The following is a 13,673-nucleotide window of genomic DNA, read 5'->3' on the forward strand; positions in this document are numbered from 1 at the left end:
GTGATCTGGAGTAAGGAGCTGAGGTTCATTCTAACCGGCTCTGGCAGAATTTAACCAGAAACATGCAGCGTTCTAATGTACATTTCATAGAGATCAGAGTACAGATTTATCTGCTCGGCTGCCTTCCTTCTTCCCACCTTTCCTTTGTCTTCCTCCCCAGCCCATTCCACACTGTTACATGACACACTGTTACATGACACACTGTTACATGTTTGGTGAAGGGGTTTCTGGACTTTACGCAGACTGATAATGTCACTGAAAATGTCATTTTCACTCCCTTACCAAGAAGTGTTCTGTGTCATTCACTGTCATTTTGGTTGCGTTACTGTCATTTGCTGAGCTCAAGTATTACCACCTGTTTTTCCCATATACCAGATCTTTCTCATTCCTCCTGTCAGTCTTCGCCTTGGTGGTTCTACAGACTAGATGTGAAAATATCCTCCACCCTGGCATGAGAAACTTTCATATCTCCCATCGTATCACACCACATGCTCAAGAGTGCTCAAAGCACTTTCCAGCACCTTACCTTACCAGCTCTGCTCAGCACTGTGAGGTTGGCAAGGCAGGCTTTATGGTCCTACTACAGAAGAGGAGGAAACCATTCCATGGAATAGCTGTGGAGCTAAGCAGGGGGAACTAGGATATCAATCCAGGTGTGAATTTGAAGCTCCATGATCTTTTCACCATGGCTCCTACACACCATCATGTTGAACATGAGTCTCAGAAGGAGGAGACACTGCTCAGGTCATTCCCAGTTAGTGAAGAATCCAGGCCAGCCTCACATAAACAGTGGCACCTGAATCGGGTGGTCAATAAGGGAGATGATGTATGTCTCTTTGTCACTCTCTTGTTTAAATAAACATACATGCAAAAGCCCAGACTGGTTCCTTGCTGACATATCTCATATCTCATCCCTCCTATCGGCACACATATTCATGAGCCCAGCAGGGGATTAAGAAGTTGGTAGGAGTGTTTAGGGGAGAAGATCCTAAAATAGGATCAAGGTTTGGAAAAGATGCAGAACTCAGATGGGTGCCAGACCCAGGTTTGAGGTCTGGGCTGGGAGCATCCCTGGAGCTGGATAGGGTAAGAGAGAGGAAAAAGAATGCAGGGTGACCCCGTGGGCAGCACTCACAGACAAGGCCTTGTGTGGGAGTAGAATTTGCAGCTGAACCTACTGTTGCTGGCTGGATAAGAAAGCAGCTAAAACTCACTTGGATCAGGCATACAGGGTCTGCTAATACTCAGCTAAAATTAGAGACCGAGGTTAATCAGGCAGTGTGCCTACCTTGTGTGTGGTTTGTTTTTACCTCTTTATTTACTGGATGTAGGTGATTTTATGCATTTTTTTCACATTAGCTGCAGCTAAAAGGCCCTTTAGTAATTTTTAGAAATGAACACAAATACCTGTTGATGAGAGACCGAAATAGCCTCTTGTGCACGTTTACAGTCTGCAAATGCAATGAAAATGTCAAATCTTTTTACAAGAAGCTGAGCTGGACAGATAAAGTGAGAAACAAGACTGAAGAAATGCTGGGGGGACCTGAGGTCTAGGCCCCCTTCCCCACCCCCCTGCCTGTACCTGGAGGCAGCTCCAATGGGCTGCTGGCTCACCCCGCACCCTATACTGCCTCCTAGAGTCAAGAAGGATTCTATCTCGAATGCCCATCGATACTCCTTTCCAAATTTGGGAACATCTGCTAAGTGGAACCCAAAGCAGTAGAACTGGCCTTTAAATGAAAAAAGTTACATTTAAATCAATCTCTGCTCTCCATAAACTAAATACCATTTGTCAGTTTTCAGCCACCATTTGAGTGCCGCCCACACACCAGCCACAAATTCTGGGCCCTGGTGAGGCTGTGGTGGGCCCAGTGTCCGGTCAGTCAGCTAAAGATAACCAGCTAACTTCTTGGCTCAGAACTAAAACAGAAAGAGCACAGTGGAGTAGTCCAAAAAATATATTAAAAAAACAATTCCTGTTAAGAGATGGTGTAAAAAAGACCATGCTTTTCATTAAACTGAAATATTCCCCATAACAGTCACTATCTAGCTAAAAACAAAGTCAAAATGTTCTTTTTTTAGTAACTGTATTTTTCACTGGTGGCTACATTCTGTGCGTCGGAGGGACCTCTCCTAAATGACAAGAAGCATTGTGAACTGGACGCAGGGTGGGGATCTAGGTGATGTGGTTAGCGGAAAGCATCAAAGTTGTTCCCTCTCCCTCTTTCTGGCCAGGAGAGGGTCAGTTTCTAATCACTTTGGAAAGGATACTGATTTCATTATCTCTCTGCTGTAGAATGTCTCGGAGCTTTTGGTATTCTTCCTCCTTTAATGGTTCTTGGCAGTCTTGATCTTTGATTTCGGAGGAGACTGTGCTTTTTCCATGAATCTTCTTGTCATTCAATAGTTTCTGTAAGAGGAAATAAGAGTTTAGAGCCCATACTTCTCTTCCAAATCTCTGGGTTTCTTGGACTCTTTTTGCCTTAGACAATTCTTTGCACAAATCAGGCATGCCTGTCCCTTCTTGCCTCCTTGTCTCTACAGTGCAGCTGCCTTCCCTGTCTCCCTGTCCCCTCTCTTCTCCCCTTCCTTATCCCGTTCTCTGCTATTATCTGTCTCTTTCCCGAAACTCAGAAATTCCTGCTCAAACATGATCTCCTCTTGAACTTCTCTCACTCCTTAACCCCATATCGCTTGATTCACACTTTTAAAAATATCACTTATCATGTGTTATAATTATTCTCTACACATAAGCCTTCTTCATGACTTAACTTACTCAATTTTGCTTTCCCAAAGGCCTGGCCCATAGCAAACTCACAATGAATGTTTATTATCATAGTGAAGAATGCCAAATTACAAGTGAGGTAGAAATAAAAGATAATGATATTCCTACTGTGTCATCATGAAAGGTAAAATGTAAGGCAGAGAAAAACTGAGGGTTTATATGGATAAATCTAAACTGCTAGGAAAGACACAGGACACAATTTTCTTGATATATGTGCAAAATAAATGGTTTTTGAACATGGAATTATTCTGTGTACAAGTTAGAGGTTTCTGGCAAAAGAATAACAAGTCTATGGTCTGAGCTTATTCACTGGCAGGTAAGATAAAACCCCTGAAAAAATTCCAGAATAATCCCAGCCTTTTTGGAAGATCATACTGTTCTGCACATGTGAAGTTGGGTCCTGACCTTTTAAGAGTTGGTCAACTATGTGTTGCCACCCTTTTAGTATTTTACTTGCCCCTTCATATACTCTTCTCAGGACAAAATGACAAGACGGAAAAATTCAACACAAAAAAAAGAACAAGAGGCAGTACCGAAGGCTAGGGACATAATCAATACAGACATTGGTAATATGTCAGATCTAGAGTTCAGAATGACAATTCTCAAGGTTCTAGCCGGGCTCGAAAAAGGCATGGAAGATATTAGAGAAACCCTCTCGAGAGATATAAAAGCCCTTTCTGGAGAAATAAAAGAACTAAAATCTAACCAAGGTGAAATCAATAAAGCTATTAATGAGGTGCAATCAAAAATGGAGGCTCTCACTGCTAGGATAAATGAGGCAGAAGAAAGAATTAGTGATATAGAAGACCAAATGACAGAGAATAAAGAAGCTGAGCAAAAGAGGGACAAACAGCTACTGGACCACGAGGGGAGAATTCGAGAGATAAGTGACACCATAAGATGAAACAACATTAGAATAATTGGGATTCCAGAAGAAGAAGAAAGAGAGAGGGGAGCAGAAGGTATACTAGAGAGAATTATTGGGGAGAATTTCCCCAATATGGCAAAGGGAACGAGCATCAAAATTCAGGAGGTTCAGAGAACGCCCCTCAAAATCAATAAGAATAGGCCCACACCCCGTCACCTAATAGTAAAATTTACAAGTCTCAGTGACAAAGAGAAAATCCTGAAAGCAGCCCGGGAAAAGAAGTCTGTAACATACAATGGTAAAAATATTAGATTGGCAGCTGACTTATCCACAGAGACCTGGCAGGTCAGAAAGAGCTGGCATGATATTTTCAGAGCACTAAATGAGAAAAACATGCAGCCCAGAATACTATATCCAGCTAGGCTATCATTGAAAATAGGAGAGATTAAAAGCTTCCAGGACAAACAACAACTGAAAGAATTTGCAAATACCAAACCAGCTCTACAGGAAATCTTGAGAGGGGTCCTCTAAGCAAAGAGAGAGCCTACAAGTGGTAGATCAGAAAGGAACAGAGACCATATACAGTAATAGTCACCTTACAGGCAATACAATGGCACTAAATTCATATCTCTCAATAGTTATCCTGAATGTGAATGGGCTAAATGCCCCTGTCAAAAGACACAGGGTATCAGAATGGATAAAAAAACAAAACCCATCTATATGTTGCCTCCAAGAAACTCATTTTAAGCCCGAAGCACCTCCAGATTTAAAGTGAGGGGGTGGAAAAGAATTTACCATGCTAATGGACATCAGAAGAAAGCAGGAGTGGCAATCCTTATATCAGATCAATTAGATTTTAAGCCAAAGACTATAATAAGAGATGAGGAAGGACACTATATCATACTCAAAGGGTCTGTCCAACAAGAAGATTTAACAATTTTAAATATCTATGCCCCCAACGTGGGAGCAGCCAACTATATAAACCAATTAATAACAAAATCAAAGAAACACATCAACAATAATACAATAATAGTAGGGGACTTTAACAATCCCTTCACTGAAATGGACAGATCATCCAAGCAAAAGATCAGCAAGGAAATAAAGGCCTTAAACGACACACTGGACCAGATGGACATCACAGATATATTCAGAACATTTCATCCCAAAGCAACAGAATACACATTCTTCTCTAGTGCACATGGAACATTCTCCAGAATAGATCACATCCTCGGTCCTAAATCAGGACTCAACCGGTATCAAAAGATTGGGATCATTCCCTGCATATTTTCAGACCACAATGCTCTAAAGCTAGAACTCAACCACAAAAGGAAGTTTGAAAAGAACCAAAATACATGGAGACTAAACAGCATCCTTCTAAAGAATGAATGGGTCAACCGGGAAATTAAAGAAGAATTGAAAAAAAATCATGGAAACAAATGATAATGAAAATACAACGGTTCAAAATCTGTGGGACACAACAAAGGCAGTCCTGAGAGGAAAATATATAGCGGTACAAGCCTTTCTCAAGAAACAAGAAAGGTCTCAGGTACACAATCTAACCCTACACCTAAAGGAGCTGGAGAAAGAACAAGAAAGAAACCCTAAGCCTAGCAGGAGAAGAGAAATCATAAAGATCAGAGCAGAAATAAATGAAATAGAAACCAAAAAAACAATAGAACAAATCAACGAAAGTAGGAGCTGGTTCTTTGAAAGAATTAATAAAATTGATAAACCCCTGGCCCGACTTATCAAAAAGAAAAGAGAAAGGGCCCAAATAAATAAAATCATGAATGAAAGAGGAGAGATCACAACTAACACCAAAGAAATACAAACTATTATAAGAACATACTATGAACAACTCTACGGCAATAAATTTGACAATCTGGAAGAAATGGATGCATTCCTAGAAACATATAAACTACCACAACTGAACCAGGAAGAAATAGAAAGCCTCAACAGACCCATAACCAGTAAGGAGATTGAAATAGTCATTAAAAATCTCCAAACAAACAAAAGCCCAGGGCCAGACGGCTTCCCGGGGGAATTCTACCAAACATTTAAAGGAGAACTAATTCCTATTCTCCTAAAACTGTTCCAAAAAATAGAAATGGAAGGAAAACTTCCAAACTCATTTTATGAGGCCAGCATCACCTTGATCCCAAAACCAGACAAGGATCCCACCAAAAAAGAGAGCTATAGACCAATATCCTTGATGAACACAGATGCGAAAATACTCAACAAAATACTAGCCAATAGGATTCAACAGTACATTAAAAAGATTATTCACCATGACCACGTGGGATTTATTCCAGGGCTGCAAGGTTGGTTCAACATCCGCAAATCAGTCAATGTGATACAACACATCAATAAAAGTAAGAACAAGAACCATATGATACTCTCAATAGATGCTGAAAAAGCATTTGACAAAGTACAGCATCCCTTCCTGATCAAAACTCTTCAAAGTGTAGGGATAGAGGGCACATACCTCAATATCTTCAAAGCCATCTATGAAAAACCCACCGCAAATATCATTCTCCATGGAGAAAAACTGAAAGCTTTTCCGCTAAGGTCAGGAACACGGCAGGGATGTCCATTATCACCACTGCTATTCAACATAGTACTAGAGGTCCTAGCCTCAGCAATCAGACAACAAAAGGAAATTAAAGGCATTCAAATCGGCAAAGAAGAAGTGAAATTATCACTCTTCGCAGATGATATGATACTATATGTGGAAAACCCAAAAGACTCCACTCCAAAACTGCTAGAACTTATACAGGAATTCAGTAAAGTGTCAGGATATAAAATCAATGCACAGAAATCAGTTGCATTTCTCTACACCAACAGCAAGATAGAAGAAAGGGAAATTAAGGAGTCAATCCCATTTACAATTGCACCCAAAACCATAAGATACCTAGGAATAAACCTAACCAAAGAGACACAGAATCTATACTCAGAAAACTATAAAGTACTCATGAAAGAAATTGAGGAAGACACAAAGAAATGGAAAAATGTTCCATGCTCCTGGATTGGAAGAATAAATCTTGTGAAAATGTCTATGCTACCTAAAGCAATCTACACATTTAATGCAATTCCTATCAAAGTACCATCCATCTTTTTCAAAGAAATGGAACAAATAATTCTAAAATTTATATGGAACCAGAAAAGACCTCGAATAGCCAAAGGGATATTGAAAAAGAAAGCCAACGTTGGTGGCATCACAATCCCGGACTTCAAGCTCTATTACAAAGCTGTCATCATCAAGACAGCATGGTACTGGCACAAAAACAGACCCATAGATCAATGGATCAGAATAGAGAGCCCAGAAATAGACTCTCAACTCTATGGTCAACTAATCTTCGACAAAGCAGGAAAGAATGTCCAATGGAAAAAAGACAGCCTCTTCAATAAATGGTGCTGGGAAAATTGGACAGCCACATGCAGAAAAATGAAATTGGACCATTTCCTTACACCACACACAAAAATAGACTCAAAATGGATGAAGGACCTCAATGTGCGAAAGGAATCCATCAAAATCCTTGAGGAGAACACAGGCAGCAACCTCTTCGACCTCAGCCACAGCAACATCTTCCTAGGAACATTGCAAAAGGCAAGGGAAGCAAGGGCAAAAATGAACTATTGGGATTTCATCAAGATCAAAAGCTTTTGCACAGCAAAGGAAACAGTTAACAAAATCAAAAGACAACTGACAGAATGGGAGAAGATATTTGCAAACGACATATCAGATAAAGGACTAGTGTCCAGAATCTATAAAGAACTTAGCAAACTCAACATCCAAAGAACAAATAATCCAATCAAGAAATGGGCAGAGGACATGAACAGACATTTCTGCAAAGAAGACATCCAGATGGCCAACAGACACATGAAAAAGTGCTCCATATCACTCGGCATCAGGGAAATACAAATCAAAACCACAATGCGATATCACCTCACACCAGTCAGAATGGCTAAAATCAACAAGTCAGGAAATGACAGATGCTGGCGAGGATGCAGAGAAAGGGGAACCCTCCTACACTGTTGATGGGAATGCAAGCTGGTGCAACCTCTCTGGAAAACAGCATGGAGGTTCCTCAAAATGTTGAAAATAGAACTGCCCTATGACCCAGCAATTGCACTATTGGGTATTTATCCTAAAGATACAAACGTAGTGATCCAAAGGGGCACGTGTACTCGAATGTTTATAGCAGCAATGTCCACAATAGCCAAACTTTGGAAAGAACCTAGATGTCCATCAACAGATGAATGGATCAAGAAGATGTGGTATATATACACAATGGAATAGTATGCAGCCATCAAAAGAAATGAAATCTTGCCATTTGCGACAACATGGATGGAACTAGAGCGTATCATGCTTAGCGAAATAAGTCAGGTGGAGAAAGACAACTATCATATGATCTCCCTGATATGAGGAAGTGGTGTTGCAACATGAGGGCTTAAGTGGGTACGAGAAGAATAAATGATAGAAGATGGGATTGGGAGGGAGAAAAACCATAAGTGACTCTTAATCTCACAAAACAAACTGAGGGTTGCTGGGGGGAGGGGGTTTGGGAGAAGGGGGTGGTATTATGGACATTGGGGATGGTATGTGCTTTGGTGAGTGCTGTGAAGTGTGTAAACCTGGTGATTCACAGACCTGTACCCCTGGGGATAAAAATATATGTTTATAAAAAATAAAAAATTATATTAAAAAAAAAAGAGTTGGTCAACTATGCAAACTTTATTGCAGTTTCAACATGGCACACAATGGCTTCTACTAGAGGAAATGCTGAACTTTACCTTTAAATGATGGAAACAGTGATGAATTTTACGCATATCAGTGCCAACATCGAGTCTGCTCTCTGGATCCTGGTCTTCCAAAAAGGATGTTATTAGTTTTTCCAGCCTAAAAATACATAAGGTATGAGAAGCAACTATGAGCTAGAAACTTTAGAAATTCTAATGGCATTACTTGGTTAGTTAACATTCAAAGTACTGGATATTTTCCTACTTTTTAATAGAAATACAGTTAACTGATTTAACTAAAAATTAAGGGGAATGAAACATATTGACAAAGTGAAATCTGAAATGATGCAATTATTTGACTACTTTCTGAAAAATTTTCATACCCAGCTTTCAACTGAAGAATCCCTTGATTTCTACAAAATACGCATTCTGGTGAAGCTAAATTTCCATGCCTCTATGCCCAGCTGCCACAATGCCAAAGAAAGTAATGCAAAATGTTTCTTTTTATTAGTTTCATTAAAGATTCATGCCACTCCACCTCAGGTGGGACCTCAGTGATGTTCCACAACCCTGCTAATGCTCCCTGGTTGATATTCCAGTTAGTTAACATATTCTGTATTATTAGTTTCAGGCAGACAATACAGTGATTCAACACTTCCATACATCCCCCAGTGCTCATCACAAGTGCCCTCCTTAATCCCCATCACCGGTTTCACCCATCCCCCACCCACTTCTCTTCTGGTAACCATCAGTTTGTTCTCTTACAGTTGAGAGTCTGTTTCTTGGTTTGCCTCTATTTTTTCCCCTTTGCTTATTTGTTTTCTTTCTTAAATTCCACATATGATTGAAATCATACGATATTTGTCTTTCTTTGACTAACTTATTTCACTTAGCATTATACTCTAGCTCCATCCATGTCATTGAGAATGGCAAAATTTCATTCTTTTTTGGGCTGAAAAATATTCCATTGCATATATGCATATATATATTATATATATTTCAGATATTATATATATATTTCAGATATTCTTTATCCATTCATCAATTGATAGACACTTGGGCTGTTTCCATTGTACTGTAGGTAGTGCTGCTATAAACAGGGTAGACAGCAACAGTGCAAAAGAATGAAACTGGATCACTTTCTTACACCACGCACAAAAATAAATTCAAAATGAATTAAAGACCAAATTGTGAGACCTGAGACCATAACAACCCTAGAAGAGACCTCTAGGCAGCGACCTCTTTGGCAGCAAAATTAAAAATAAATTAAAGACCAAATTGTGAGACCTGAGACCATAAAAATCCTAGGGGAGACTTCTAGGCAGCAACCTCTTTGACACTGGCCATAACAACTTCTTTCCAGGAATGTCTCCTGAGGCAAGGGAAACAAAAGCAAAAACAAACTATTGGGACTATATAAAAATGAAAAGCTTCTGTACAGTGAAGGAAACAATTGACAAAACTAAAAGGCAAACTACAGAATGGGAGAAGATATTTGCAAATGACATTTCTGATAAAGAATTAGTATCCAAAATATGTAAAGAATTTATAAATCTCAACACCCAAAAAATGAATTATCCAATTTAAAAATGGACAGAAGACATGAGTAGACATTTTTTCCAAAGACAACATCCAGATGGCCAATAGACTCATGAAAAGATGTTCAACATCACTTATCATCAGGGAAATACAAATCAAAACTGCAATGAGATATCACTGCACACCTGTCAGAATGGTTAAAATTAGCAACACAAAAGTTGGTAAGAATGTGGAAAAAGTGGAATCCTCATGCAGTGCTGATGGGAATGTAAACCAGGCAACTATTCTGGAAAAGAGGATGGAGGTTCCTCAATATGTTAAAAATAGAACTACCCTATAATCCAGCGATTGCCTTACTCCGTATTAACCCAAAGAATACAAAAGTACTATCCCCTGGTTGACTTATATTCTTCACAGTGGCTGTTTCAAGTCTTTTCATAGCCCCCAAGCCTACCATGACTCTTGTTCTGGCAATATTGTAACTTCCACTAAATGGACAAAGTCAAACCTGTTATAAATGGACTCTTCCAGTTTCCTCCTCCTTCACCTCCTGGAGCATCTCTGTCTCACCACACAGACCCTTTTCTTTCTTTCACATGCTTTGTGTAATATCCTTCCTCCTACTCATGGCTTTTCTCTCCCCCTGGCCTCTCTCTTCAGGTTTCTGTCTGGGTTACCTCCTATTCATCACCTCCTTTCTCTTACCCCATTGTCACCTCTCCATGCTGACTTACAATAATGTTCATGTTTTTTCCATTCTAAAACAAAACAAAATAAAAAACAGAACACCTCCCCTTGGAGGAAGCATCCATCCCCTCTATTCTGAAGTCCTAGTTTAGTTTACCCATTTGTGTGCCTCCTACAGTCCCCATGGCACTTCAGAGCTAGTGCACCACCTTAGGTCCCCCACTAGATTGCAAGCACCAGGAGGCAATGCTTAGCTCTTCTTCATCTTTGCGCTCCCCTCTCCCACCCTGTATCTAAAGCAGTCCACGCATTATGTTCTCAGTACAAATGTGTTCTTAGTTAATAAGTCTTAGTTAATGGACTTATTTCCATGGAAATTATTCACCTCTATGTTGAGACAAAATTCTTGAAGAGGAGGGCATAGGGATGGTGATCAGTATCTAAGATGCTAAGTATCCTAATAGAGCAGCAGCATATCTTTCTCACATTACTATCTTTCTTAAAGATTTTATTATTTATTTGAGAGAGAGATGAGAGCCAGAGTATGAGTGGAGGGGAGTGGCAGACAAAGGGAGAGGGAGAAGCAGACCCCGCTGAACAGGAAGCTCAATGCAGGCTCCATCCCAGGACTCTGGGATCATGACCTCAGCTGAAGGCAGACGCTTAACCAACTGAGTCACCCAGGCACCCCATCTTTCTCACATAATTATGAAAATATTTGCACACTTCTAGCATCTTTTTTACCTGTACACATTTCCCTTCTGCTTTTACTATCACCCTCTCAAACTAGATGTAATGATTTCCATCTATAGCAGCTTTGGACTTAATTTTTTTCTCTTCTTATAATCTGTAACATGTACAGCTGATATTTACAAGTGTGAAACAATTTATAGTGTAATTTGTAAGGCGTTTCTTAGGTGGAGGAATACTTGTCATTTGCACTATTTGCTGCATGATACCATGTTTCTTTGAAGAATAGAGCACACAGATTCATTTCTGGTACAAAGGTTTTATATGGCTTTTCATATAAAATATTATAATAGTATAATATAAAAATATATTCATATGAAATATTATAAAAATGTTTAAGAGAACAATTCCAAACAACACAGACATGAATAAATTAAAAAGTAAACATACCTCTCTGTTCCCCTCCCCCCTACGCCATGCCACCATTCGCATCTCCTCTATTCACTTGCAATAGCTTGGGAGATCCACTGCCAACAACTGAAATACATTCCTCTAGCTCTGACCCAAGCAGGCACCTAAGTCCTTATGTTTATACGTTTTGTGTTTGTCTTTACAAAATTGAGAGATCACATTCTGAATAGTACTCTTGCCATTATTTTTCTAAACAATTTATCACAGATCTTCCAGTCATTTTATTTCATTTCTAATGCACTAGTGTATTTCATTTTTATGTATTCCATTTTAATAGCCATATAATATTCCATAGCATAGGCATACTGATCCTTTCATGATTAACACAGAGGAGACATATTCACAGTTGCTACTTTCCTCGGTAACCTCTGAGGAGGACTGAATCTACAATTGCCATTTAATGAGGCTTCAAAAAAATAGTAATGTTTATCTACTTGTATTTTCTCTGAATATTTTTCCCAGAAGTTCTGGAACTCTTAAAATCCCTATTAGTACTAGGATATACCCATTTTTTGAAGTAAAAACATTTTGTGGTTTTCAGTGTCCATAATATTTTCAACAGAAACTATTCTAGGAGCTATGGTTAATCAATTTTTCCTTCTTGCTTTTTCTTTAGAATATTATTTCGTCTAAAGTATAGTTTGATCAGAAAGCATATATTTTAGGAAATTTCCTATGAGGGAGGGCTGAAGTAGAATCCTAGTTCTTAAGAAAGCATTATAACATACAAGCCTGCTGATTAGCTGAGTGACTACACACAGATCACTAGCCCCACTGGGCTTTGGCTATTCCATTAAGATTCTTGTCCTGAACAGTACTAGTATAAGATTACAAGGAGGACCAGGAACTCCTGTCTAAATGAAAGAACCAGGTTGCCTTACCCTTTCTAGTACAAAACTAAATCTGGTACAAAACTAAGCATGAAAATCAGGCCTTTTGATGTGCATTTTTTTCTCAGTGCTTGAGACTATGAGCCTCTTTAGATAAGAAAAATGCCTGGTCTTTCCTTCATACATTTGATTTATTGTAGAATTTATTTTCTTATCAACCAAGGACTTGATCTAACAATTAAAATACAGAAAAATGCCTAATTCAAATGTTTCTGATGTACTTCTCTAGTAGTTAAGAGTGAACGATTGACCCCAAATTCTGTACATTTTCCTATCTCCCAAAAATAGTTCCCAAGTTCATACCTAGTCACTGCTCCCACTGAGGGGTCTCCCAAATGCCAGAACCCTGCTGGATAGTGAAGAACTGTTTGCAGAACAGGCTCTCTAAGGAGGTCAAATAGAACAATAAAGTCTGTTCTTTAGGAAAAGCCCAAGTAAACAAAACAAAACAAAAAACACTTTATTTTCTCTCTACTTTCACTAGGACAGAAGAAGAAAGAGCAAAGAATCCTAGGGGAGAAGTAAAAATAAATGTATGCCATTCAGTTCTAGTCCATATGGACAGGAAAGATCACAGATAATCTACCTGTGTCTGAACACAAAACCTGGTTGACGGTAGGTGACTGGTGGATGTCTGGTGACTATGTTTATCTCCACCACCTTGACTACTAGAGAGATGTCTCTGATAGCTTGGAGCCTAGTCTAGCAACTCTACCGTATTAAATATTTGATACTTAAACATGTAATAAGAATTGACCATATTGAGATTACGTTAGTCTTCTCTTTCTGCTCCTAATATTTCTTGCTGAAAAATGAAGTTTTGTTTGCAGCCACATTTTGGTGGAAGTTTAAGTTAAAGAATGTGAATAAAAGAGCAAGTTAATTATCATTAACAGTAGTTAATTTAACTTGAGCAAGTACTAAATGCTAGATACTATTCTGTACCATTTAAATACATAGTTTCCTTAATCTTCACAACTAGATGAGATAAGTACTATTTTAT

At 39.0% G+C, this 13,673-nt stretch overlaps 1 protein-coding gene across 6 annotated transcripts in view; it reads right to left on the reverse strand.

Moving 5' to 3' along the window:
* KIF6 (kinesin family member 6) overlaps positions 1-13,673 on the reverse strand; it is a 518,420-nt gene that overhangs the window by 224,844 nt on the left and 279,903 nt on the right. For all 6 annotated transcript variants that reach the window (XM_059177857.1, XM_059177858.1, XM_059177861.1 and 3 more), the window contains 2 exons: positions 8,448-8,553; positions 2,272-2,410 (listed from right to left, as the gene is read on the reverse strand). In XM_059177857.1, the coding sequence (XP_059033840.1) occupies positions 2,272-2,410; positions 8,448-8,553 (245 nt within the window). The remainder of the gene's footprint in view (positions 1-2,271; positions 2,411-8,447; positions 8,554-13,673) is intronic.

The sequence above is a fragment of the Mustela lutreola genome, chromosome 6 (assembly GCF_030435805.1).
Source record: "Mustela lutreola isolate mMusLut2 chromosome 6, mMusLut2.pri, whole genome shotgun sequence".
NCBI classification, from domain to species: Eukaryota; Metazoa; Chordata; class Mammalia; order Carnivora; family Mustelidae; genus Mustela; species Mustela lutreola.